The 26,520-nt window shown below is 37.6% G+C and overlaps 1 protein-coding gene across 7 annotated transcripts in view; it reads right to left on the bottom strand.

Moving 5' to 3' along the window:
- LOC105493221 (glycerol-3-phosphate dehydrogenase 2) overlaps positions 1 to 26,520 on the bottom strand; it is a 148,954-nt gene that overhangs the window by 28,915 nt on the left and 93,519 nt on the right. For all 7 annotated transcript variants that reach the window (XM_011760744.2, XM_011760743.2, XM_071072795.1 and 4 more), the window contains 2 exons: positions 7,353 to 7,517; positions 6,376 to 6,520 (listed from right to left, as the gene is read on the bottom strand). In XM_011760744.2, coding sequence (XP_011759046.1) covers positions 6,376 to 6,520; positions 7,353 to 7,517 — 310 coding nt within the window. The remainder of the gene's footprint in view (positions 1 to 6,375; positions 6,521 to 7,352; positions 7,518 to 26,520) is intronic.

The raw sequence follows: 26,520 nt of genomic DNA, 5'->3' as shown, positions 1-26,520 counted from the left end.
TCCCCACTTCAACAATGCAAGGTTAAGAAGGTGGGCTTCAACTTCCAACTGTTTGAGTTTCATACTCCTTGGACCATTCACGTCAGGTAATGTCAGCAGGATAAATGTCTATAATTTCCTTTATAATGGTAAATTAAGGGTATGGCTTCAACCTTTTTTCAAGAATAGCCAAAGTATTTTCCTGGGACATTTGACATTTCATTGCTCAGTAGAAATTCTCAGGAATACATGAGAAAGTGAAGGGTCTACCTTTCTAGAAACTAAAATGTAATCACAAAGTTCTTTACTACTTTATGCCTAGATGAACTCGGGCCACTTCTCCAAATATGAGATTTCTTACTTTATTTTGAGGTTACAAAAATCTCAAGAAGTGCATCTAGAAGAAAAGAGCTCCATTTTTTACTACTCCCTAAATAACAATGTCCTATGATTAGGTCAAACAGGACAGGAACATGTTAGCAATGAAAATCTTTCACAGAGAAGACACTAGTAGTGTACTATGCTAAATCAAGGTACAATGCTGCCTCTACTGACAGACTATATAAAATCTCCCAAAACTAGAGTCAAAAAATTTTACTGACATTTACTATTCTAAAATCAAATAATAAAACATATTTGAAAGAATAGGAAACTGTAAACAAACATTAACAAAACCCGTCATTTTGTTTTTAAATCACTAAAAACAGATGTTTTATTTTGTTCCTTAGCCATTTAAAGAAATTTGGAGACGTTAAAAGAGTGAGAGGAATCTTAAAGTGTCCTATTCAAGTAGAACACTACAAATCTTCAGACAGCTGCTTCAATTTGACTGGATTCTTGTATCAAGCCAGTGTTACTGGTATTTTCTATAAATATGTTTTTAGCTTCTATTAACGTTATTTCTTAAATAGGAAACATAATTCTATTTGGTTTGAACAAATTTCAAGAAATCCCTCTTACGCATAAATTTAAAAGGACATACAGTCAGATTTTTATCTTTATCATCATTCCCGTAAAATTTTTTTAAAAAATGATTTATCCCAATGTGTAAAAATCAAAGGCTAGCAACTGTGTAAAAAATAATAATAATATTTTATGTATAAAAAAAACATACAGGCAGTTTAACTAATGCATCTCCTTTATTTAAACCACAAGGAGTATGAGTCTTTCTCTTCAAAAAACTCTCGGCCACATGAAACACTTGCCCTGTCTACTCAGCCTTAGCAGCAAGAAGTCACTGTTCACAGCCTATCTGAGACACACTGGAGAGAGTGGGTAGAAGTTCTTCTACTTAGCTAATCCAAAAAGCAACCTGGAAATCTGCAATCATTTAAACCGCAGCTCAGAGTCCCACCTTCACTCAGCGTTACTTAGAAAATAATTTTACTTTTACTCTAATATATTGAAAACTACAAATATCAAGTATTTTTGATCTCTAAATATGATTATTTTTTCTTTGCATTTATCATAAAACTCTAAAAATCTTAGAAGAAACTAGTTAATCACATGTTTTATAAGTATATTTTTTGATCCTGGGTTGATATGCCCTTAGATTACATCAGTCACTTCGAGATTAGAAATGAGAATAGAACACTCAGAGTTCAAGCATTCTATCTGATAAACAGAACTATATTGAAACAAAAAAAATATTCCATATTCTAACACTTGATAAATTACATGCTAACATATTTTATATGACTATATCATGGACCAGACATCATATGATGTGTCTAAAATAATAAACCTGATAAATTTAATCATAAAATTATAATATTCATCAACCTAAAAAGGAAATACCATTAGAAATGCACAACTACTGAATCCTTTAAAAACTTTCAATGCAATAAAGTAGTTTAAAAGGTGAACGTGATGGTTACCAACACACACGTAACTGGAACCTGTAGAGAATCAACTGCTTAAGTGAAGACATATGTGACAAACATAAAATTAACAAGCACAGAGGGAAGACAAAGCTATTAATGAATGTTATAAAAATTTAAGAATCCACTTGGAAATATCTTTCATCAGTTCTAAATTACCTAATTCACACTCTCCCTTAGGGAAAAGTTTGTTTTCTCATGAAGGATTAATTTTGCAAGTTCACACTAAAGTTTGAGAATGGATATCAACTATAGTGATAGTATACACAATGCAATAAGGCATAGGTCTTTTTTCAATATATACGATTCATTTGACATCAGGAGGGAAAGCCTGCTGCTAATTTATGTGTGTGTCTAGGATTAAATGTAATGAACATTCTTCTCATGCAGACCATCACTTTCCTGAAGTGCCCTTAGTTAAACTGAAATCAATTTATTGTTAACTACTTAGCAATCAGTGTTACAGTTAACAGTATGTACACACATTATAGAAAAAAAAATTGACCTCTTGTCAGTAGCAAAAAGCATCAGTAGGCTAAACAAAGATGATTATTTTCTGCATTTCAGTCATTTGGTGTATTATCGCTGCTTTTGGAAGAGTATCTAGCCATAACTCTCAAGGAAATTCCAGATTTGTTCTTAATATAAAGAGTGGCTTTCAAAATTTCTGTGTTGTGTTTTCCAAAATTAAAACAATTTTTCCTTCTTCCCCTCTTCCCCTAAAAAGCTGCTATCACGGTGTAAGATAATTCTACAGGTGGAACATTAGTTAAGGTTACAACAAAATTAACAAATGCTATAAAGATATTTCTGAAAACAGCCCAAGAAGATACACTGCACATATGGTTCTTTACTCTTCCTTTGCCAGCCTACACACAATAAATCAATGGTTACTGAACTCACTGCATTTCCAAATGGATCAGGTACTAACTGAAACATGCCTGGTCTTAAATTATCATTAGCCAGTTGTGGGGCAGCCCCAGAAGCTTTGGTTCATCCCTGAAGACGTAGTCAAAACTGTTGAGTAATAGCTGCTAAGTATGATTGCCTGACGATACCACAGAGTCATTTCAGTTTGGGATCTCCTAATATCACCCAAGAGAATGACTTGATAGGAAGAGGAAAACCACCCCTACGGGATGCCAGAAATACAGTTGCCTCAAGGTCAGTCCTGAATGAGGGAATGAACCCTTAATCTAGGTCACAATCCAAAGAGAAGGGGCTCGTCTGTAAGAGAGCCTGAATGGGAACTAGGCTGCAGACCATTCCTTTAAAGCTTCCAACAGGATAGGTAGTGGTTATAGCTCACAGTGCTAAAAATGGGGATATTAATTTCTCCCAAAATAGAATGAGGTCACTTGCTGCATCTTAGCCTGAGACAGACCTAGCTGTAACTAACACCATCACACTTCAGGAGACCTGAAGCTAATGCTGAATTTTTAGGATTCAGAATGTTTAAAATATTACATCTGGGTAATACATACCTTTATTCTTAAGAGACACGAAATCTACTTGTTACTAAGTGTATAAAGCATAGTATAGAACAATATATGTAACATGACCACTTTCACACAAAATTTTTAACAGAATACACATTTGTGCTTATAAAAACATTTTATGGAAGGAATTGGAAGAAGAGGTTATTAATTACCAGAGAAGAACTGAGGAAGGGAACAAAAGGTAGGGGGAATAAGAGGCAGGCTTTCAATTTTCATTTTCATATTTCTATTTTTTTCCATGGTGATTGAAATGTCTAGTTATGTACTTACATTAGTCATTTATTTTTATCTACAGGGGTTACCTGGGCAGTAAGTTGAAGAAGAATCATGTTTTATTTTCATATTTTAAATTCACCATATTAAAAAGCTCATAAGTGTTACATTAAAATTTTAATATAAATAAAGCAACAATCTCAATATAAGCAAGTTAACATAAAAAAATTTAGTAGGATTCATTAAAAAAATATTTACTAGGCACTATTACGTGCCAGACACTGTACCAATAGCTGGGGATACAGCAGTCTATAAAACAGAGAAAAAATAACCCAAAGATCATTGTCAAACCTTATACCAGTTAGGTATTATCAAGATATAAGGGTCCAGGCACCGTGGCTCACGCCTGTAATCCCAGCACTTTGGGAGGCAAGGCGGGCGGATCACTTGAGGCCAGGAGTTTGAGACCAACCTGGCCAACATGCTGAAACCCTGTCTCTACTAAAAATATGAAAATTAGCTGGGTGTGGTGGCAGGCCAGCTACTCCAGAGGCTGAGGCAGGAGAATCACTTGAACTTGGGAGGCGGAGGTCGCAGTGGGCCAAGATGGCACCACTACACTCCAGCCTAGGTGACACAGCAAAACTTCATCTCAAAAAAAAAAAAAAAAAAGATATAAGGAACCAGAAGCTGAAAGAAGTAGCTTGCCCAGGCCACACAGCCTGGAAAAGTGATGAACAAACCCCAGCAGTCCTACAGCAAGGCATCACTTTAATTCTGCCTACAATCTCCTTGTCTCTGCACTCTGAAAGGGCAGAATGTTTTCCCATTTTAATGACCGGAAAGCTAAGGTTCACAAAATAAAATGGCTTGTCCCAAAGGATGTAATTGTTTAATGACAGAATTAACATAAGGCCTGTGGGGAATAGTATCTCTTCTGACATGATGGGATGATAGTGAAGAAAACATAAGGCACACAACAAATGAGAATATGTTGAATCTAGTAAAATCTAAACAAATATAAGACTTATGATGATTGCATCTACACTCCATTCTTAGAGATATTTAAAAACAAAAACTCATAAACTAGCTGGCCTTAGATATTTTTAATTGAACACAAAAGTGTATACAATTGCATCTGGAACTAATGTTGAAAACTTCTCTATATACAAGAAACATATGGGACATTTACATATATTTATTTTTCTCCTTTTCATTTGAACTAAGCTTCTGGTTAACAGTTTTAAAAACTCAATTAGGTACCACTGCGTAAGTTTCTATTATCTTATGCAGTGGTGCCTTAAGAAGCACCTTGATGTCTCCAGTCCAAAGTAAAAATCCTAAAGACTATCTGTTTCTCTCACATACACATTTTGAAAACACAAAGAAAATCTTGGAAGTTGGTGGATAAAAAATTCTCTTTAATTATTTTCTCAGAAGTGTATCTGGTACCAATTAGGTGCACCTTGGACTCTTCAGGAAGATTTAGTTACTGGACAACCAACAACTAAAAAGGCAGCATGGTCTATGGCATAGCAGGATAGCATTCTAGGAGAATACAAGTATTAAACAAAATGTCACAGGTTCTACACATCTACTTTATCAAATATTAAAAGCTGTATATTCCCTTTATGGAAAATCATTAAAACGTGGAAAGAAATAACTCTCACCCATAATCACATTACCTCGAAATAATCACCATTCACATTTAACATATTTCCTTCCAGTCTTTTTATATATACATTGTTAGAACCTACAGCACATAAAATATCAAGTCCTACACTCTAAATTAACATTGTATCATTAGTGTTTACCTAGGGCATTAAAATTATTTATAATTACAATTCTTAATGACTATATAATATGCCCTTGTGTGGTTATACCATAATTTATCTATTACCCTAAGGTGAGGAACTGAAGTAGCTTCTAATATTTCTCAACTACAAACAATGCCATAATGAATACTGTCGCACGTAAGACATTATGTCATATAGAATTACTACTTTGCCTACTAGGTTTATCACATATGGAAATAAAAACAGTACACATGCTCTATACCCTTAGCATGGCCGTATGAATTTTTTCTATAACTTACAATGTATGCTATGGGTAATTACTTTTTAGCCAGAACCACACAAATGTTTCTTTTGTAATTTATTAAAAATTTCAAGCAGATATAAAAAGAGTTTAATGACCCTGCATGTACCCATCACCCAGTTTAAATGATTTTCATTTAATAGCTATTATTTCATCTCTACTCCTACCCATTTCTTCATCCTCAATTATCTTTTTTAATTTGATAGGTTAGATATTATATCTGGTTTTTGCTTGCTACTATATTTTTTAAAAATCTATTTCAAAAGTTATAAACCTAAGAATACTTGGGTAGCCCACAACTTCAGATTCTTCATAAGCAAATTTGGGTATTCTGCAAAATTAATGTCTTATTCTTTTAACTAAAATACGTCCTTTATAAAAAATTTTGCAACATTAGTTTTGTTAATGACTGAAGTAAAAGTTTAATTCAAAAATACCAATCCTTAGTCTCTGAAGGTGACTACACTGAACAAAGAAAAATAAATCCCAAAGCATTAACCCTTAGAAATGAGTATTGCCATAAGTGGCTAAAGCGTCCCAAGTCTGGTTTGTATTTTGTATTTTGGAAGAGTTCCTTTACTTATTTCTCCTGATTTTGAACAGCAGGTTAGACCATCTATTGTTACGCTAGAAGAAGAAATTAACCACACACAATCTCTCCTGACCCTCTTTCTTGGGTGACAACTGCCACATTGGAAGAGAGTTACCTGTAATAACCAGGCATCACAATATGGACACCAGCACTTGGCTGGCAGATAGCTGCTGCGTCTTTATCATCCATTTTGCGCACAGAGTCCGTGAAAGGTCCCGTGGCATTGATAACACATTTGGCTCTCACGTCAAATTCCTGCCCTGTGAAAGAAAGTGGCATCAATCACACATCCCATTTGCTTCTCTGTTAACGGATGCTGTGTATTACTAATTCATCTATTCATTTAACCTATGGTGAAGTATACTGCATACCACACTAAGTGACCTGAACAGCTCAAGTTATTGAAGAGCCGAACAAAAGGCTCGTATCTGAGTGAATTTACCAAAAACAAGTCTGAATTGAAGAAAGAAAAGCATTCCACTTTCTCATTATGGATTTCAGTCTATCTTATAAGTGCCCAGCGTCAAAGCACCAAACATGAAAAAGTAGAATGAGTAAATAAGCCGCTTTCTCTTGAAAACTCAAATGTGTAAGCAGCATCGCTGTGAGAAAATGTGTATCACAGAGCTTTTGTTCAAGAAACGATATAATTTTGAAACTGCCTACCTATGTGGTGCTACAGCCAAGGCAATAATGAAAATCTAAATAAAGTTAAAGATGATTCACTTTAACAGCGTGTAAATGCAATGCCTATGTCACCAAATGATACTTTGAAACTTGGCACATTTATTTAATTGTATTAATAATATGTTTTTGTAAAGAAAATGGAATGCATTCGTAGCTGTGGGAATTTGGTGGGCATTTTATTATTATCATGATCATTATTACAACTATAATACAAAGGGGAAAAATTGCCAAGCTCCACAAGGGAAATGTCATTAAACCAGTCATTGTTGACAATAAGGAATATAATTAATATGACTCTGAAGCATGGCTTAAATGAAAGAGAAGTGACAGAAAAATTATAATTCAGTCATTATATAAGCTAGGCAAGATACTAAGAAACACCTCCCTCCCAGAGACCTGGCATACCTGTGAGGACATCCTTGCACCGTGCGCCGCTCACACGCACTTTCCCTGTCTGGGGGTCTGTCTTCTTGAGCAAGCTCACTACCTCCATGTAATTGGCTGTGGCAGCCCCATACCTGGCAGCAGTCAGAGCAATGGCAAGGTTCATCCGTGCATCGTTATGTTGTCCTGCAGCGGGGAAAGCATCAGGGGAGGGACAGGAGTCACCTCGAGCCACAGACTGGTGGTACAGAAGTGTGTCACAACAGATATGTCACATGTGTCCCTGTCACCCAGGATATACATGATGGCTGGGCGGCTTGACAGGGCACGATTTAAAAATACACGGTCATTCTCAGCCAGGCATCTACCTGCCACTTCAGCAAGTGCATTTCGCGTACCGTAAAAATAGTGAAAATATCCCTTTCCTACAGAGCTGACATCAATTATCTGAAAGTTAAGAAATAAGTAATTATTCTCTCAGTGTTGGAACATATGTATATGTCAGGCTTTTCCTAATACAGACGAATCGTATGCATGAAAGTGAAGCAATTCAAAACTTCAGAGTATTTGACACCCCAACTGGTGTTGACGAACAATTTTTATGAGTATTTTTATGTGTATGTGCTCTAATATTCAAAATCAAGAGCTTAATCTTCCTTACAGCATTTCTCAGTATTCTGTAAAAGGATTTTTCTTGGTCTGAATTTTGATCAGGGCTCCTTAAAATGTAACTTTTTTTCAATCACACATAAAAGGTAAGAAATTAAGCAGGGCAAAATTTAATTACAGAACAATTCCTACCTGTATTGTTAAAGATTTATTGCTGAAAAATCCTAGTTAAAGAAAACTAAGGGGGAGGAGGAGGGGGGAAAGATGATTAATCACTTTAAAATACTGGCATCACTAGAGACTTTTTCTATTTATTATTGCCAGCGGAGTTAACGCTGACCAGGAAGAATTACTCTACATTGCAAGGGCCAGGTTCTCTGTGCCCTGAATAATTAATTATCCAGGGCTAGATGTATTGAAGCAGGGTTCAAATTCCCACACATTGGGATCAGTTCTATCAAGATAATACTGATAAAGGGATGAATTTGTAATGGATATTGTTGTTGATTTATGTTGCCAGCATACCAAACGTTTAGTATAAATGGTTTATGTAAAGTTTCTTCCTTGTGATTCAGTCTGTGCAGGGCTAGCAGCACTACAGAAGTAATCTGTTCCAGCTAAAAGGGCAAAGTTATAAAGAGAGAATCAATGACTGAAGATTCTGCTGCCCCTCCCCACAAACGTCTGATTCTAAAACCACTGAACATAATCGGCTAAGAATCGTCCCCCCAAAATTAAATGCTCTATCAAGTGGAGAACATACATTAAACCTCAACATGCAAAATAAGGAGTTGTTTTATCTAACAATTAATAGAATGAAAGTAGGAGAAGAAAAAACAACAATGACAATAGCGGTAGTTGAGCTGTAAGTGGGAAGGGTAGCAATTCCATAGTTTCCACTCAGCATGATCCTAAAGTTGCCTAAAATCATAAGTATATTTGAAGTTAAGCTTAAGAAATCAATTTTTATTAATGTAGGGTTCCTTGCTTAAAACTGGAATACATTTTATAAAACTAAATGCACGAAAACAGTCCAAAGAAACTAAATAAATTTCCATTACAGATCTTCTCCTTAAATTAAGAAAATAACACAGTACCCATCCCACCCAATCTTTCTGGTTGATTTATATATCTAACAAGGAAACACCCTGCCCCACAAAGGCACATATCTGGTATTACAAGAAATCCAAGTCATGCTTGCTCTCACCATAAGTGTAGAGAAACTCTCACCCATTCAGGGGTGCCTTGAAGCCTCTGGAAAGCCATGTGTAAATGAAATATTTTAAATCCTAAATAAAGTCACTATTTAAAGGAACCAGGCAGAAATTCCATTTATGAAATGGTAGCTCCTTTAGAAAACAGTTACACATTCATCTGACTCTAAGGTGACTTTAAAAAGATAAATTTTTCTTTTAATATGTGTTTAAAATATAAAATCTCATTGGAGCAGTATAGGTTATAGTTCTTCAAGCTCTGTTGCTTCCATACTAACAAATGTTCCCTAATTAGCATCTAAATCTGAGTATGATTGCAGGAAGCAAGGTTAACTTCAGTTTAAAATGTGAGGTGGAAACAAGTTCCTATGGTCCTTGTTTTTCTATGTCCACTCCCCAATTCCCAGCAGCACCTGTCTTGATTCAAATCTGAGATGTCACTTACACACGAAGGCCGTTCATGATACGATCCTCGTCTGCCATGGTTCATAGTGCCTAGAATTGTGAAATCATTTGTAGCTCCCTGAACATTCATGTCATTTTCCACCTTGCCTTTCCACACACTTATTCTTCTGGCTGGATACCATCCGGGAAGTTCTGAGAAACCTCTGTTCATCTCTCATGATCGAGTTCAAATGTCTAGTTCTGCATCTCCTGGAGGGATGCAGAAAATTTCCCTTTATCTGCATCCTTCCAGGGCAAAATTATTCACTGCTTCCTCTCGGTCAACATTTTATTTTGTATATACTTTTTAAAATAGTCTTTATGGTACTTTAATCATCCATGTGTCCATCTACTTACAAAAATGAAAATCCTTTGTTATGAGTCAGGCACTGTGACAAATGCAGGGAATATAACTGAGAAAGATACAGGGTGATCTCTACCCTCATGAAACTTACATTCCATTGTAGTTACTGTACAATTCCCATGTCTCAAGAGAAGTCAGAAAGGCTTACTTGTTTGGCTTTGTTTTTTTCTAGTTATTATTAGGTACATAATACGTTTCCAATTACTGTTGAGTTTAGCCTAATTCCATTCACTGTGTTAAACACGTATTGAAATTCTTTTATCTCTAACTACAAATGGAGTATTTTCTCTTGTTAAAGAAATTTCAGACTTCTGTAAGTTGGTGGCAAGAAATGTGATAGAGACAGAAATGTGTAAGAATCTCAATTTAACCCCAAACTAGGCCTTATATTTATGCTGAATAACTGGGAGGGAAGCAGAAATAGTTACGAGTGACTCCCTCAGGACTTATCCCAGCAGGTATCCCGTCTTTGCAGGGAAATGCAAGCACAGCTATTATTAGCTCCCAAAACTTGAGGAGCAAGTAATCTGATATACCCCTGAGCCCTGGGTCTCACACCTCCACCCAGCAATCCTCGTCTTCCCAGACATTCAGCTTAATCCATTTACCTCCTTGGATGCAGGGTAAACTTCCTCCTCCCCTACCCACACGAAATCTACCCCTTACCCTGAGATACCCAGATGCTCACAGTGTATGCTTCCTGAGATATATGTGATATATTTTCATTATTCCTAACTAATTTCCCCAACCCTCTTTCCTGACATTTTGAAAGGTAACTCTATGCCTCCTTTTTTATTTTTATTTTATTTTGGAGAAAAAAGTTTTTGACAATACTGCATGCCATTGGAATGTGATACAATAATCCCAAACCCCCACCTAATTGATCTGCTTATTAAGTTGAGATTTTCAAAGCTGTTTCCTTAGAGCCAGGCAACATTATACTGTTTTTCACTAATCACTGAATAGCTTTACATTGGCACTTACACAAGGACCCAGACGGGAACTGTGAAAATCTGTTTCCGACTCTGTTCTCTTTTGCACTTGAAATCTTGCATATGTGCACATACTGAGCTTACAACTCATAGGAGAGGAAGCACACAAGAGGTGGAACTATAACTGTTTTCCCTTGTTTAGAGAAACAAAATATAAAATCTATCCACCAAAAAGAATGAAGGTTGATGGTGGTAGAGAAAACTTTGTTTTAATCCTCAATGACCTTGCACAGAGCAGAATAAGAGATATTTTAAGTGAAAAATGCAGGACCACACATAGTTTAGAATGTAACTGTCTAAAAGATAGGCCTTGAATATAAATATTCTGGAGACAGCAATATTGCTCTCCTCAGAGTCAAAGTTTGGCAACTATGTTAACATGCAAAATAGCTCAAAAAAGAATAATAATCAGTGATGTATAGAGTATGAAGAATGAGTAAATATGAAAAAAAAACAGGTAAAAATCTATCTGGCATTTTCTTGCTTCTTTGGGTATAAATCTCTGATGCTATGGCAGTCTACATAAAAGCTTCCTTTTAATATAGCATACTTTTAAATGGTATGCTTATCACAGACTTATTGATCTGACATCTACCTGCCAGTATAGAAACTCTATTTGTTAGGAAAAGTGGTTTTTAATTAGAATAGCATCTGTCCATAACTTCATCAATTAAAAACTGCCACTGTTGAAATGTTGAGAATACTTCCTTCCATGTCCCTGTGCCCTGACCTGAGTCTTGTGTAATCACTTTGACTACTTCAAGCAAGGGGGAAAATGATGCTGGTAAGAAACAATACCTCCCTAAAGCTTTAACCTCATTTCTAACTTAATTTATACCCCATGCTTCATTGTCTCAGACTAAGAGTGTCACAGTGACCTCTCTGGCAGCTCCCCCTTAGAAGTCTAGCAAAGATAATTCATTGGCTAACCTACCAAACTCAAGCTAATTTAACATAACCACTATATTTAAATGTTCCCTTTCTGATTGGAAATACTCAGGTAAAGGGAGGGCAAAAGAGGGACGTGTGTGTAGTGTGTATGTGTGAATGAGTGTGTGTGGGCATGCGTGTGTGTGTATTCATGTGTGCACGCACATGCACACGTACTCACATGCACACACATAAGGGGATTATTTTGCTTTAAGGTATGACATGTAAACTTAAAAAGGAAAACTCAAAATAAGAACCCACTCTTCATGGTGAATTGTGATAACAATGCAATTTTCAAACATAAACCATTTACAAAAGTATTTGTGTGAGGAGTGACAGGGGTCAGGGAGGCACATGAGGCAGTTTATGGAGAATGCACCTTAAAAGATATTGTGGAGAATGGCTCTGGGCTTAGAATGATTGAGTTGCAACTTTTGGGTGTGTCATTAACACGGCTGGGGGAATGTGGGTGATGCACTGTACTGCTCTGGGCTTCAGTGACCCATAAAAGGAGATGAGCTGGGTACCTCTGAAATTATACAAAGCATGCAATAGCTAATTGTTAATAATTACCTATCCCTTTCAAGATCTCACTTCAACCTTTTCCCATTTATGGTTTCTCTGACTTTCCCCCAGCCTATCAAAAAGAGACTGGGCATCAATAAAGCCCAAAAGATAAGTGTTTCATGAAGGAAATCAGAAATCATACACTTCCGTTAGATCTATAAACTTTGATTTGATTAGCTTGTATGGGCTATATATTGCAAAAATTGCCCTAATCCTTCACCCCTCCCTGTAGCCATTCCCTTTGCCTTGAGTCCTCACAGTGTCCCACTCTGACTCTTGACTCACCCATGTGAAATTGTTTTGGTTGACAGAATGTTGGTAAATGTGACAAAAACAGAGGCTCAAAAGAGTACTTGTATGTTTCTGCTTGTGCTCTTGCCCTCCACCAATGTCATCAAAAGGACATGCCCAGGCTAGCCTAATGGTACCAGGATGAAGATGACGGCAAATGTTGAGTAGCCCCCTGAGTTAAAGCCATCCTGCTTCAGCTGACAGACAGCCAACACCCCCACAGAGGAGGGCAAGTTCAATGGAGAACAGAAAATCACCCTGCCCACCCAGACTATTTCAGAAGAGCCACCTGATAAGCATTCCAATGCATGTAAAATAAACCCTAATTATTTTTATGCTATTCACGTTTGTGGTTATCAGCATGAAGAATTATAGCAATAAACAGCTTATACAGGCAATGTAGCCAATTTTCTACTAAAGTTAATCCCTATTTACAAACAGGTTCTATCTTCAAAACTATGTTTGGAACTCAATTCTTTTTTCTATAGAAATACTATAAACAAAAGGTGATTCATTTGTGCCGCAAGAGCTACTTAGTGCATAGGGTACCTGAATAAGGGAATAAATAATGATTCCAACAGCCTCAATGCCCACCACTCCTTCACATTCATCCTAAATTTCCAGAGTGACCGCAGTGCCCAAACTCACATAAAATATTGCTCTTGCACACCTCTGATTTCTTGCTCATGTTGTCCTTACTATGTGGTACATCTTACCCTATCTGGTAAACTCAACTTTTAATCCTTCGTGAAACTTTCCCTGACTCCTTTTAGACACAATGGCCTTCCCTCTTCTGTGTTTCCACAGCACTTTGTATATACATTTATTACAGCACAAGCTATTTTCTAAATACTTGCATGCAACATTCACTCATTCATTGATCATTTGTAATGTCCCAGGGATTGTGTTAGGAACTGACTCTATACTGGACAGCCAAAGAGACATAGTTACAGACTTAGGGGATGTCACTTCTAATGATACGTTCCTAAAAGAATAGAGTGCATCTTTTTCAATTTTGCTTCCCCAGTACCTGCCAAAGCCTTTGCTACCTAGCAGATATTCACATATGAATGAATCACAGTTCAGAGGCTGATCAAATAAAGGCAATGTGCTCAAGGCTTAAAGAGTCCAAGAACAGTCTCCATCCCCTCAACCTCCATTCAACTATGGCCATGGGATCAAGGGGACTATTATTTCTCTACTTAGCTACCCAACAGACAATGGAAATAGAATGTCTTCAACCACAAAATCTTTGGTGAAAACATAAGCCAAGGGAGGAGGCTAGTGATAAAGTCAAGACAGCAAGCAGGGTTTTGGTATATGATTAAAACGGTAAGTGGCAGATTAACGAATCTCTGTAACAAATATTTTTAGGGGTACACATTATGAGCCAGGCATGGTCAAGGTACTAGGGAACCACTGATTCAGGGAGAATAAGATTACCTTGGTCTCTGTCCTCTGGAACCTCTTTCTAATGGGGAAGACAGACAAAATCAAACAGATTAATAAGAACATTGTCATGGCAATAATGGCAATAAAGGGAAAAACAAGAGGACAGGGAGAACAAATCCCTAGGGCAGGGGCTATATTTTGGACAGGGCAGTTACAGAAAGTGTTCAAGTTAAGCAAGAATTAGAGAAAATTCATAAAGAAGGCAATTAAGTTCTAACAGAAAGACCACTTAAATCACTGCTAATTTACATTACATTCAAAGCTTATAGAAAATATAAAGAACTAGAAATGTGACTATGGTATTAATATAACCTCAATGTGTTAAGTGCCTGGCACTTGATTTTTTCTTTCATTTATACTTTAAAATATTCACCTATGTTTTATGTATATTTTTCAGGGGCTAAGTTTGAAAATCTTCCTGGGTTGATGTATATTTTGGCACAAAATGTCTTCTAGTATAGACTGGTGAAACTCAAAATAAAAGCATAATATTCCAAGTTTATGAATTGGAGTAATTTGCTGTCACCTATCTATACTACAGTTCTCAAGCAGGGACACCTGTTAGCACTGAGCATGTAATCATTTTTATTATTAAATACAAAGGTACAATTAAATGCAGGTACAGGATGTGACCTGCATCATAATTCTACAGGCCTTTCTCTTCACAATATCCTTTTCATTATCCTGGGCCTTTTGTTCCTTCATGTTTCTTTTGTCTCACCCTAAGTTCTGAAATAAGCTATTTGCAATCTCAATAATTAGCAATCGGGGTGGATCTGTGGCCTTTGGCCCCATATAAACGAAACGTTGTGAAGTTCCTTAACATGATATATTTAAGTACGTAAAGTTTCTATACCCTCAGGACTTTCTTCTCTTGAAAAAGTTTAAATGAATCTAATGAAAAGTAAGTTTTTTACTTTTAAGACACTTAAAAATCTTGCTAGAGCTGAACAAAAGTGAAACTACATTTAAACTGCAAGCAACAGAATGCTTTGGGTATTCATTAGCTATTTCTGGACAAAAAATGTTCTACACATTAGTTTACAATGAAGATTCCTTGTGCCTTTCCCAGGACAATCCATTCTCTCTCGACCACAGCCAAAAAAAAACACAGCATTTTATATGTTTAAGGAAGAAAAAGGAAAAGGGAGCAATGTGACAAAATTAATTGAAGTGAAGTTGGAAAGTCAGGAAGCAAGACATACTATAGAGATCTTTCACAGGCTATCCAGTTATTTGGCCTGAAAACCCCTGGTAAGCTTCTTTGTTTGTGAAATGCACTAAATTCATTGATAAACCTTCTTGGAATGCCTGGCTTTGAGGGAAAAGTTATTTCTTTACTGAGAGCAGCAGTCCAAATAGCATGGCATCTTAAGCCCGGGAAACTGTCCTAAGGATGCTTGAGATTAATTCTTTTTGTAAATATTTATTAAACACCTACTATGCACCAGGCACTAAGCTAAGTACTACTGTGGGGAGCAGAATTGAAAGAGATCAGATTGGCCCAGCTGTCCTGGAACAGAGATACAAGAGCAAATTTACAAGTCTAATGTGGAGGAGCCACATGCTCCCAAAAGTCTTTCAATTTTCCAGCACACTTCCTTTCTCCTTCCCCTGCAGTTTCCTTAAAATATTACCAAACAGCATTCTAGACATACCTTCTTTTCTCTCTTAAGTTAAAGGAAGATTTACAAAGCTTCTTTCACAGGTGTATATGCTTAAGTTCAAGTCCCACATCTATGAACTGTGAAACCTCATGCTAGTTGCTTCATCTAAGGTTTGATCTCTCAGCTACGCAAGGAGAATAGTAATGAGATTAACACAGAGTTATTGTGAGGAAGAAGTGAGATAGGTAATGATGCTATGACAAAATAGTTCTCAATAAATATTAGCTTCTATTATTAAAAGGTAAAAAGGAATTGCTGGAAAGCAAAGACTATAACGACAAGATGTGGTTACTGCCTAAAATAACTTAAAAAAAAAAAAAAAGCCCTGAAGATTTTCCAGTTCTAAATGGTTTTATTGCTCATCAATCTGACAAACTTTCCCTGAAATGTGTAACAACTAACCTCTAATCTTTGCACTTCATGAATACTGTTTGTTCTTTTTTTACTCCTTTTCTCTCTCTCCACTTTTTACCACTGAAAAATAAGATTCTTTTTTCTGTATGTCACGAAGGATAGGAAGATGGGGAATGGTTTTCAATCCAGAGGAAAACAAATGTTGACGGGAAAATTGATTGTTTCAAAATATTAGAATTATTAAATCTTACTACAGAGGACTTCATTTTCTCTTACAAACCACAGAGCCTCTGTCACTTTTCAGAAAGGAAATCTACATTAGCTATACATTTGGCATCCTGAGAAAAGTCAGAAAACTCAAGTTCTAACCTCTTAAATAGCCACTAATGGGTATGTTTCCATAGCAGATAACTGTCTCATGTTTGATGTGGTTTGGTTTTGCTTACTAGCATCTAAACCCCTCCTCCTCTCTTGTAAGCCTTGCAGAAAGGCATTCTACCATCCCATAGGAGAGGAAGAATGGTCCCCTGGGACACAGGCCTTTAACCTGGCTTTGCCAGTCAGATGCTCTCAACACAGACTTCAATCTAGAAGTAGTGACCCAAAGAACCTCTAATCCAGAGGTAGATGCAATGATAGCAGTACCATCCCATTTCTAGGGGCAGCAGCAATAGAGATGTCAGCAGTGGTGGCACAGCAAGACGCGACATGCAGGGATCAGCAATCAAGTCTTCGGTGCACTGGTTGTGGGCCAGGATTTTGCCTGTGGCTGTGGTTGCTACAAATCATATTTAGTCCCTTATTTTTCAAGCTAGGTCTCTGTCTTCCCAGTATTTCTGCCTGCTATTCAATGTCCTATCAGAGAATTTCTTTTCTCTTTAAGTCAACCAGATTTTTTTTTTTTTCCTGTCTGCAACAGAAACCTGAGCAAGCCCAAACCCCTCATCTCAGTATGTTCATTATTCAAGCCACAAGGTGGAAATTGATCTCTCAGGGCCCTCCAATTTTATAAATTGCAATTTACAAAATTTCAAATAAGCCAACTGAAAACTCAAGAATCAAATTATATAACAAGTCAAAAGAAGCCCTTTGATGTAACTAAACCATCTTTCATAATAGGACTGGGAAAAATCAAGTGAATCCTTTCACTTACACAGAACCATCTTTTCAGTCCTCTTTTCCTCATTTGTGTGTGAGTACATGCACACAACTTTTTACAAAATGCTGGAATGGCTCAACTTGCCCCAAGGGTGATTTGGAGTGTGAGCTACATAATAAACACATGGAACCACGTGCCAAGGACTGGCTGGGGACTTCTAACTGAAGGCAGCCTTTTGAGAGAACCTTTATCTGTTTCATGGTAAGTCTTGTACCTTATCAGACTTCTCTCTTTAATCACAGGAAGATTCCACACTTTATCAAATTGTTATCAAATCAGTCTGACCTGAACCCAACATTCTGATTGTCTGAAAGGAATGTGTACTAGGGCATTTACATGAAAAGCAGGCTAACTCTTGGCCCCAGTCAGAGAGCACTAATGCTGGAGACTCCGCATGTGTGAGTTCAGGACCCAACCCGCCACTAACTCAGGTTCTGGGGACATTCCTTTCCTCATCAGAGTCTGTTTCATCTATAAAGTAGGTCTAACAAGAGCCTCTCTACCAATCCCCTGGAGCCGCTGAAATAATCAGATTCCAGCATATGTGAAAGCATTTGTAAACTGCAAAGCATTATAAGAATGAAGCTAATACTGTTAACAGATTGCCTTCTACTACATTTACCTTCCTTCTCCTTTTGTTAAGATAACCTTTTATTTAATATCTGAATCATAAACATTCCTCAGTTATCAGAATAACATCTCTCAGCAACCCAGATTCAATGTTTATTTGGAAACTTTATTTGGGGTTTGAGACTCTAAAAGATGAAATGAAAAAGTCAGAATTTAATCATCTTTTTATCTATAAAAGCAAAATATTCAGACTTACTTGACAAAGATATCTTTAACAGATATTGTTTTTTAAACTATAGTTTAGACCATCTCATTGCTTCTGCCTGAACTCTATAGTTACTAGGCAAAATCCTGATCTTAATTTGGTTATTCAAATAGGTTTGCCCTACTGGATTTTTTTTTTTAACAGCAATCTGAGTCATCTGTTTTACATGAATGTTTCACTTCTCATAGGAATGAATAAATTAAGGGCAGGAACTTGGTTCTATCCCCCACCATTAATCATCTCCAAGAGTTTATCTCCTGCAAGGACAACAATGTATGGCATGTAGGCAGGTGTTAAACTATTTGTTGTCTAAAGTAATCAATTCATGATTTGATAGGCTGTGAGTTGGGCTAATGCCAATCAATTTACCAGAGCCCGATCACCCTAAGGGAAATGATAAAACAGCTATTCTGAACCTTCTCAGGCAAGGTCACAAGCTGAGGCAGAAGACTGAGGTGCAAATACTGTGAGAATCAACTTAATTTCACTACCTCCTAACAGCTAGTAGAATATCTGATGTCTCCCACATAAAAAGACATGAAAAGAAAGTTTATACACAATATAGTTATCAATAAAATAATGTCAAATTGCAACCACATACATCAAGTACTATGCTGGATGCCATTGCCATATTTTTTAAGCCAACAAATGTGTCAATATAAAACATGTAAACATTTAAAACAAAACTTCCCCTTGGAGGTTTGGGGGAACTTACTACAGATATAATCACTTCCCTTTGTATTTGAGAAAGACTTTTCTAATAATCTAAAAAGTTTGATTCTAATCTGTACTCAATAAATATGTAAGAGTTTAAAAATAAGGTAATTCAATAAGTATGCTCTAATCTCATTTCTGATAAACTATTATAAAAATTAAAATTAAATAGTACCATAATACAGCTCTTTCACCAAAACAGTTTCAATGAATGTCAAAAATATTCCATTTGTCTCTGAAATGCTGGACAATGGTGACATGTAGTAAGACTCAAATGTGAAAAACAAACAACAGAAGAACCACACCCTCATACTTCTAATCATTTCCTGTAATTTCAAAATAATAATAAATTTAGAAATTCTACAATGTCACACCAAATTGAAAATGTATTACTTAGTTTTACTTTCAACTATACAAGGCTGGGACATACTATGTCTATTACTAATGTTTTTCCTTCGGTTTTATAATGAATCACATACCATGCTTTTAGTGAGTAGGGTTTCTTGCTCAGACTCCCAGCAATTTTCAAAGTCTTCCTGGAAATGCTCGTCAGTGGTTATTGTCAAAGAAAGATTCTATTAGTTTCTGAGACAGTCAAGGTGCCCTTGCCCTGTTGTAATCACTGACAGCATTCAACCTGCAGGGACAGCCCCATGCAGTCCCCGAGTCAATCCTGAGTCAATCCTGGCAGTCCCTGGCATTATATAGGGAGCCCCATCCCTCCGGAAACTGTTATCTGCCTATAAATTGTTGTCTGTCTTTAAGGAACCCCTACACAAAGGAATCCCTGTGCTCACCAGTTTGCAGTCTCTCCCACTGTAGACATCAAACAGAAGAGTTCCTGCCCCAATATCTGGTTCTCACTCTGTGCTCCTAGTTGAACTAGAACTCTGCTCATATCTGTTTGCTTAGCCAAAGTTCTGACATTCTGCTTAGCCCTTCCCTCAAGCAATGGCCTCTACCTCTCCTTTCAAGGGGATGACCTAGTGTCCTCTATAGACCCCCTCCTCTTCCCAAAGAATCCCCAAGATACTTTCATGCATTTGACTTCATGGATTGCTTCACTAAGAAAACTATGAGTCTGCTCAGACCCGTGCTCAGATCCCATGCACTGATGAAGTGTGGGATGGTCATTAAGACTGCCTAGTCAACAGAGACAGGTGGTTTGGCCTGCTGCCACTCCTTGGTTTGGAAGCCTGATCAGACAGGCTAGATTTTGAGTCCTACCTATTGCTGGTTTACTTTTCTGCCTCTACCTTAGGAGAAGCCCTACCCTCAAACATTGAAGAGTATCCACATTTTAAGGTCAAGAAATCTTTTAGCAGGCATAGTCAAGGTTAAGCGCTGTCACGTATAGCTGTAAATAGATTCTGTGAATTTCTTACTGCCTATAGAAAACAAGAAAAAGAGTTACTCATCGATTTTCAATCAATACCATAGCTGAGGATACAAATTCAAAGGCAATTTTACTTTCTGAGTTTTGAATTCATCTGGTCACAAACAATTTACATGTCAACAATGTTGAATTCTAATTAAGAACCAAAGCCTAAAATTCAAAGACTCAAACAGACAATAACAGTCTACTCACCTTAAGGAGAGGGCAAAATTATAATACATTACTCCATTAAAATACAACTTAAAATACAGCATATTAATCTTCAACTTAATACGCATCTCAAAACTTCTGAGGAGCACTACACAAAGATGCTTTTGTAAAACAACCTCACAGCACTCTGATGTGACCGTATGTTCATTAAAAGGAAGTATTACTACTTACATACATAAGGTACATAATGAATTCAGTATGTGTCTAGAGTTGGCTAATGCCATTAAAGCACATGCCAAATGCACAGACTATAAATCAAAATGCGATTTGTCAAAGAGCTTAATATGATACAGGTTAAAAATAAATAAATAAGCCACTAATATCCTGATAGGGGATTGGTGAGGAGAGCTAAGTCTAAACTGAGACCAGGTTGCAATTGACATGCCTTTGTTCTATCTATAGCTTTGGCTATTCCTCTCTCTCCTCCACCTGGATAAGTACAAAATTAGCATGCACCAGGCATTCTTCACTCCCCAGAGGGTTTATATCTCTAACACCGCTTTAAAGACTGATATTCTTTCCAAAATGCTGACATAAACCAGTTGGGCAATCACAGATTTTTAAAAGCCCACATTACTGAAGCGTTAAAAGATCTAGATTATTGTTAAAACAGAATTTGGGAACACTTGACATTCATTTATTAATTCACTTCCAAATCAAAGATGTAACAAAAGACAAGAAAGGGCAGTTACACAAATAAAGAGGTAAGCCACAAAGACACCTATCAAAAAAAAAAAAAAACAAAAAAAACAAAAAAAACAAGAAAATCTAGGTAGTAGATGCTGGAGTTGTCCAAGAAATTTAAGCAAGGAGATGGATAATGTCCTGTGTAATAAGCCTTCTCTTTCCTAGGTTGGTCTCTCTCTCTCTCTCTCTCCCTCCCACCCAGGTCTTTTTCTCTTTCTCTCTCTCTCTCTCTCCTGGGATTCCTTCACATCAGCATAAAATCTCATCCAATGCCCTCCTATTAATCATTCAGTTTTCTGCACGCTGAGTACCTGTATCAAATGCTGTTTGCATTCACTGAATGCCCATTGCCTAGAGAATTCAAACTAAACTCCTCATCCTGGCATACCTGTTCCTCCATGATCCAGGCCCTACACAACCCTACACTCAAGCTCTACACAACTGCTTCCTGTAATTCCATAGGCCTGCATGCTTTGGCCACAGTGTTCCTGTCAACATCCTCCCCTACTGTCTTTACCTGGCTATACTACCCTTTCTTAAAATTCAGCAAAGCATTACTTACTTCAGGAAGCTTTCCTAGATTCTCCCACACACATAACCATATTAGGTATATGCTTGTCACAGAACTTCTCACAGGCAACCATAAATCAACGGTTTCCTTGTCTGTATCCTCTGTTAAAGAGTTTTCTAAGAAAAAACAATTCATGTTATTCTGTTCATCTCCATTACCTATCACATTAGCTGACTTATAGATAGCACTCATATCATTACTGAATGGATACATAAATAAATGTAAATGCTAGTCATGTGAAAAAATAACTGAGAATACTATCTTACTTAGAAAGCTATAAATCTACAGATTCTTTCAACTTACTATACAAAATGCTGCTTCCTTTATAGTCATTCCAATCCCAAGACTAATACATTGAATCTAATCTTGAAGAATAGTGTACAGAATTAAATGAAAGAAAATCTTACAGAGTATCGATACTCATTTTCATATGGACAGGAGGCAAGAAAATACTGGGTAGAAGAAAGCAGTTCCCTGGCAAAGGCCCCACCCTCAAGCCTGGAAACCCATGGCCCTAAACAGAAACAGACATTCCTGTTTTTGCACCCAAACATTGCCTTTTGGCCTGCCATACCCCCCACCATCGTGTACCATTATAAACTCCAAAGCCCAGGCTCCTGAGCAGATCAGCAGAAGAGCAAAGAAGCAGCAGAGCAGACAGCAGAGAAGGAGAGAAGAGAAAGAGCATCTAAACATCAAGAAGAGTTTGGCTGGGGACGGTCAGAGAGGAGATCGGCCACAGGACGGCAGAACGCCAGGGGAAGATCATCTTCCCACTCCATCCCCTTTCCAGCTCCCCATCCATCCTGCTGAGAGCCATCTCCACCTGGAAATAAAATCCCCCGCATTTACCATCCTTCAATTTGTCTGTGTGACCTGATTCTTTCTGGATACCAAGAAGGCACTGAGCTGGTTAACGCTTTAGCTGTCTGCAGACGGCAGAGCTAAAGGAGCATTATGACATGCCCACTGGCGCTTCAGGAGTCACAGACATCCACCCCTAGACGCTACGATGGGCTGGAGCCCAAAAGCGCTCACCCTGGCTCCTCCACCTGCCCATCTGTGCACTCCCCCTCCCATAAGGTGTCTGAGTATGGTGGCTGAACAGATGAGCCACACCCGTTGCACGTCCTGCAAGCGGGGGTCAGAGAACTCCCCCATTCCAATTTTAAGAGTTTACATACATGCAGCAACAGTATAATGTATGCATAGACCTACACTGGGCACACCTCAATTCAGAAGTAACACATATTAACATTCAGTCAACTTCTTCCCAATAACACACACCAGGAAATTCAGCACTGTTGCCAGAAAGTTTTCTCTTATCTTGGGACTTTCTGCACATTTCTGGAGGGTAGATTTAAAAAAAAAAAAAAAAAAAAACAAAACATCTAGAGCTAATAAGATCAAAACCTGAGGCCTTGCTGACAGAATCAGATTCTCTAATGGACTAAAAGGCTAAATGGTGAGACGCAGGCTGGTGAAGAAGCCCTGCAATTTTGGAAGCTGCAGCTTCAGCAGCAGAAACACAAGGGGGAATTCAAATATTGCTGTCAAGGTTTTCTCCAACATTTCTCCAGAACTCATAGCTCATGAGTTGATGGGGGAGAAAGAGACTGTTCAGCTTTTCATTATTTCTCTTCAACAGATTAACCAAATGTACATTTAGAAACCACCATAATCTAGCCAAGTGCTCTTCAGGGCTACACGGTATGAAACTTCTGAAGGATGCCTGTTTTACTCTGGAAAGAAAGAAAACAGCAATGAGAGCGGTCACAACGCACTGCACCAGAGAGAAACATTCTACATTCAGTGACTGCTGCTTCCTTCAGCCTTGGGAAGCTGCCCTTTTTGTGAAGGGTGAGGAACAATTTGAAAGTCTAGAGTAACTTCATTCTCTCCCACCCCTGACCACCCCTCAGGCCTTTAGGCTTTAGGCCTCACCTGCTGACATAGCTCTTCTAGCAAACAGAGACTCCTTTCTGATGCAGCACTACAGCTCTTTCACAATATAAATTAGAAAAACTTTTATGGCAACTAATCCTTATTTGTGATTCTGTCCAATACCAGACAAATCATGATTTCTCTATCAAATGTGGGTCACACACGAGGAAATTAGGGATTTTACTTTTTCCCAAGTCCTCTACTACCCAATGTCCTTCTAAATTCCTATAAAGCCTTTGTCAGTTATACTCAGAATTTCTGACTTGGTTTCATCTGGTTTCTGGGTGGCAGTGCCCTCCAGGAACTCCTATTGCCGCCAATAGAATAATTTCAATAAAAGAGCTGCTAGGGATCCGTCCCTCCTGACGGCGCTAAAATTTCAAGCTCAATATTTGTGAAAAATGGTTAAAATGCCATAATTCAAAGGGAATTTACAGGGGTAAGTAGTCCGAAACCTATTGCTCAAAAAGTGCAGATAACAAGGAAAAAGTACCTCCTTAAAATTGAATGGTGGGGGAGCACATAGGGAGAAGAGAAAAAGTCCAACCATAGATAACCACTTGGCACACAGAAGGCCCTTGATTATACCTAGTTGTAACTAAAGGCTTGTTAAACTGAGATACATAATCACAAAAAGGTAGAAGATAAAACTAAATTAAAATGTGGGGGCTGGATGCAGTGGCTCACACCTATAATCCCAGCACTTTGGGAGGCCGAGGTAAGAGGAAGCCACGTGGTCATCAACAGCCTGGGCAACAAAGCAAGACCTTGTCTCTGCAAAGAGTTTTTAAAAAATAAAAACTAGCCAGATGTGTTGGCACACAACTATAATCAAGAGGTGAGAGATTTGCTTAAACTCAAGAGCTCAAGACTGCAGTGAGCTGTGATCATTCCACTACACTCCAGCCTAGCAACTGAACAAGACTTTGTCACTTAAAAAAGTAAAACTAAAAATAAAATTACATATACATATATATTATATATTTATTAAGGTAAATATAATAAATATATATTTATTAAGGTAAATCTTTGGACTGCCTCCCCAGCCCTTTTGGTGGAGTAGGCAGGGGCTTGAGAAGTGACAAGATGGGATATTAAAGGCCCAAGTGGGCTCCAGGCACTGCTGGAATCTGTGACCATACATTTGTCCTATGGAGGGAGGGAAAGCACCACAGTGGTCCACACCCAGGCTAAATGTCCTATTGTGTCATGGAGGGCCCTCAGATTACCATTCTGGGACCGAGAAGGGTACTGCCCTTCCTGGCTGGGTGGGAACACTGCAGCTGGCCTCCAGGAGTGAACTCCATGGTGCAGACTCAGCAGTCTCAGCCCAGATCTGGTTAATGGGCCACTTGTGGCCTCCACATGCAGGTGCCACATGACATCTGTGGCCTCAGCCTGGCTCTAAGAGAAGGTCCAGCTTTGCTACAGACAGCTGGTTTTGCAAATGAGAGAGCCTGGTTTTCGTTAGAACCATTTTAAAGTAAATGAAAAGAAATTCTCTACTGTCAAGGCCAGTGCTGATGTGCAGAAAATACCCTTGCATCTTCTGGAGAGAAGTGCCACAAAGCCTGGGGTTGCTACAGTTGCCACTTACTCTCCTGTCTGTGTTCTCCTGACCTCAGGGGGTGACAACATCAAAAGCATCAACCAGCAGTAAGGAGCACATGTGGAGTTTCAGCAGAAATCCATCCCCCTTCCCAACACTGACCCCAATCTGTGGATTTTAAATATATACATTTTTAAAGGGGGCAGGAGTGAATTAATACTGTTCATACTTGGGATGGCATGGGGAGAACACCAAATTTAATTATTTTAATTTGCAAATGTGGCAAATTAAAATAATTAAACTTTAGTGAGTTAAGTGTTTAATTGCATCCAGGTATTTATGTCACCTTAAATATTACTCCAAATTGTATATATATTTCATTATGTTTGTGTTAATAATGTTTATGCTTGGTTTTTTTAAAAATAGGGTCTTAAGCAAAGCACCACGATGCATGCCTGTAGTCCCAGCTACTTGAGAGACTGAGGTGGGAGAATCACTTGAGTCCAGGAGTTCAAGTCCAGTTCAGGAAACAAAGTGAGACGCTATCTCTAAAAACACAAAAAATAAACAAACAGGGTTGTTTGCTACTTTAAAAAATCAACATAATTGAGTGGAGGAATATGTTTCTCTCTTTGTTCATACTTAAGGATAATGAAAATACCAATTTTACCAAAATCTGTGATGAGAAAAAGAAATATACAAATAGAAGATAGAGGAAAAAGGTAAAAATATACCTATCAATCTGGCTTTATATAATAGACATGCTTCCATCTTTTTTTATACAATAGACATGTTTGTTACAATTAGCATGGACTATTATCTATTTATTTAAATGCTGTTGGAAGAGGCAACTACTGAAAATAATAAATTGGGTTTATTTTATTCTTTTATTAGAATAAGAGTAGTCAGTTTATCCAATTTGTAAATCCTGACTATATTCAGATTAGTTTTTTAATGATAATGTATTTTTACCTTCTCTTTCACTAAAATGGTTCTGAGGTAACTATTGCAGTACAATGCTTTACACATGGGGAATTATTAAAAGAGAGAACTGCCTGTGAGCCTCTTCTCTGTTACCTTTCAGACTTCAACCTTCTTAAGGAAAATAAAACATGTATCACCAAATCCATTCTTTGTAGTATTTCTCTGGTTAAAAACTAAGAAAATTTAAAATTCCTGGGAAATATGAAGTTTCTGGCATACTGACAGGCTCTGGTGTTAGATCTATCCCAGGTAAATC

Source organism: Macaca nemestrina, chromosome 11, assembly GCF_043159975.1.
Source record: "Macaca nemestrina isolate mMacNem1 chromosome 11, mMacNem.hap1, whole genome shotgun sequence".
Classification (NCBI taxonomy): domain Eukaryota; kingdom Metazoa; phylum Chordata; class Mammalia; order Primates; family Cercopithecidae; genus Macaca; species Macaca nemestrina.
This window is presented reverse-complemented; position numbering and strand designations above follow the sequence as displayed.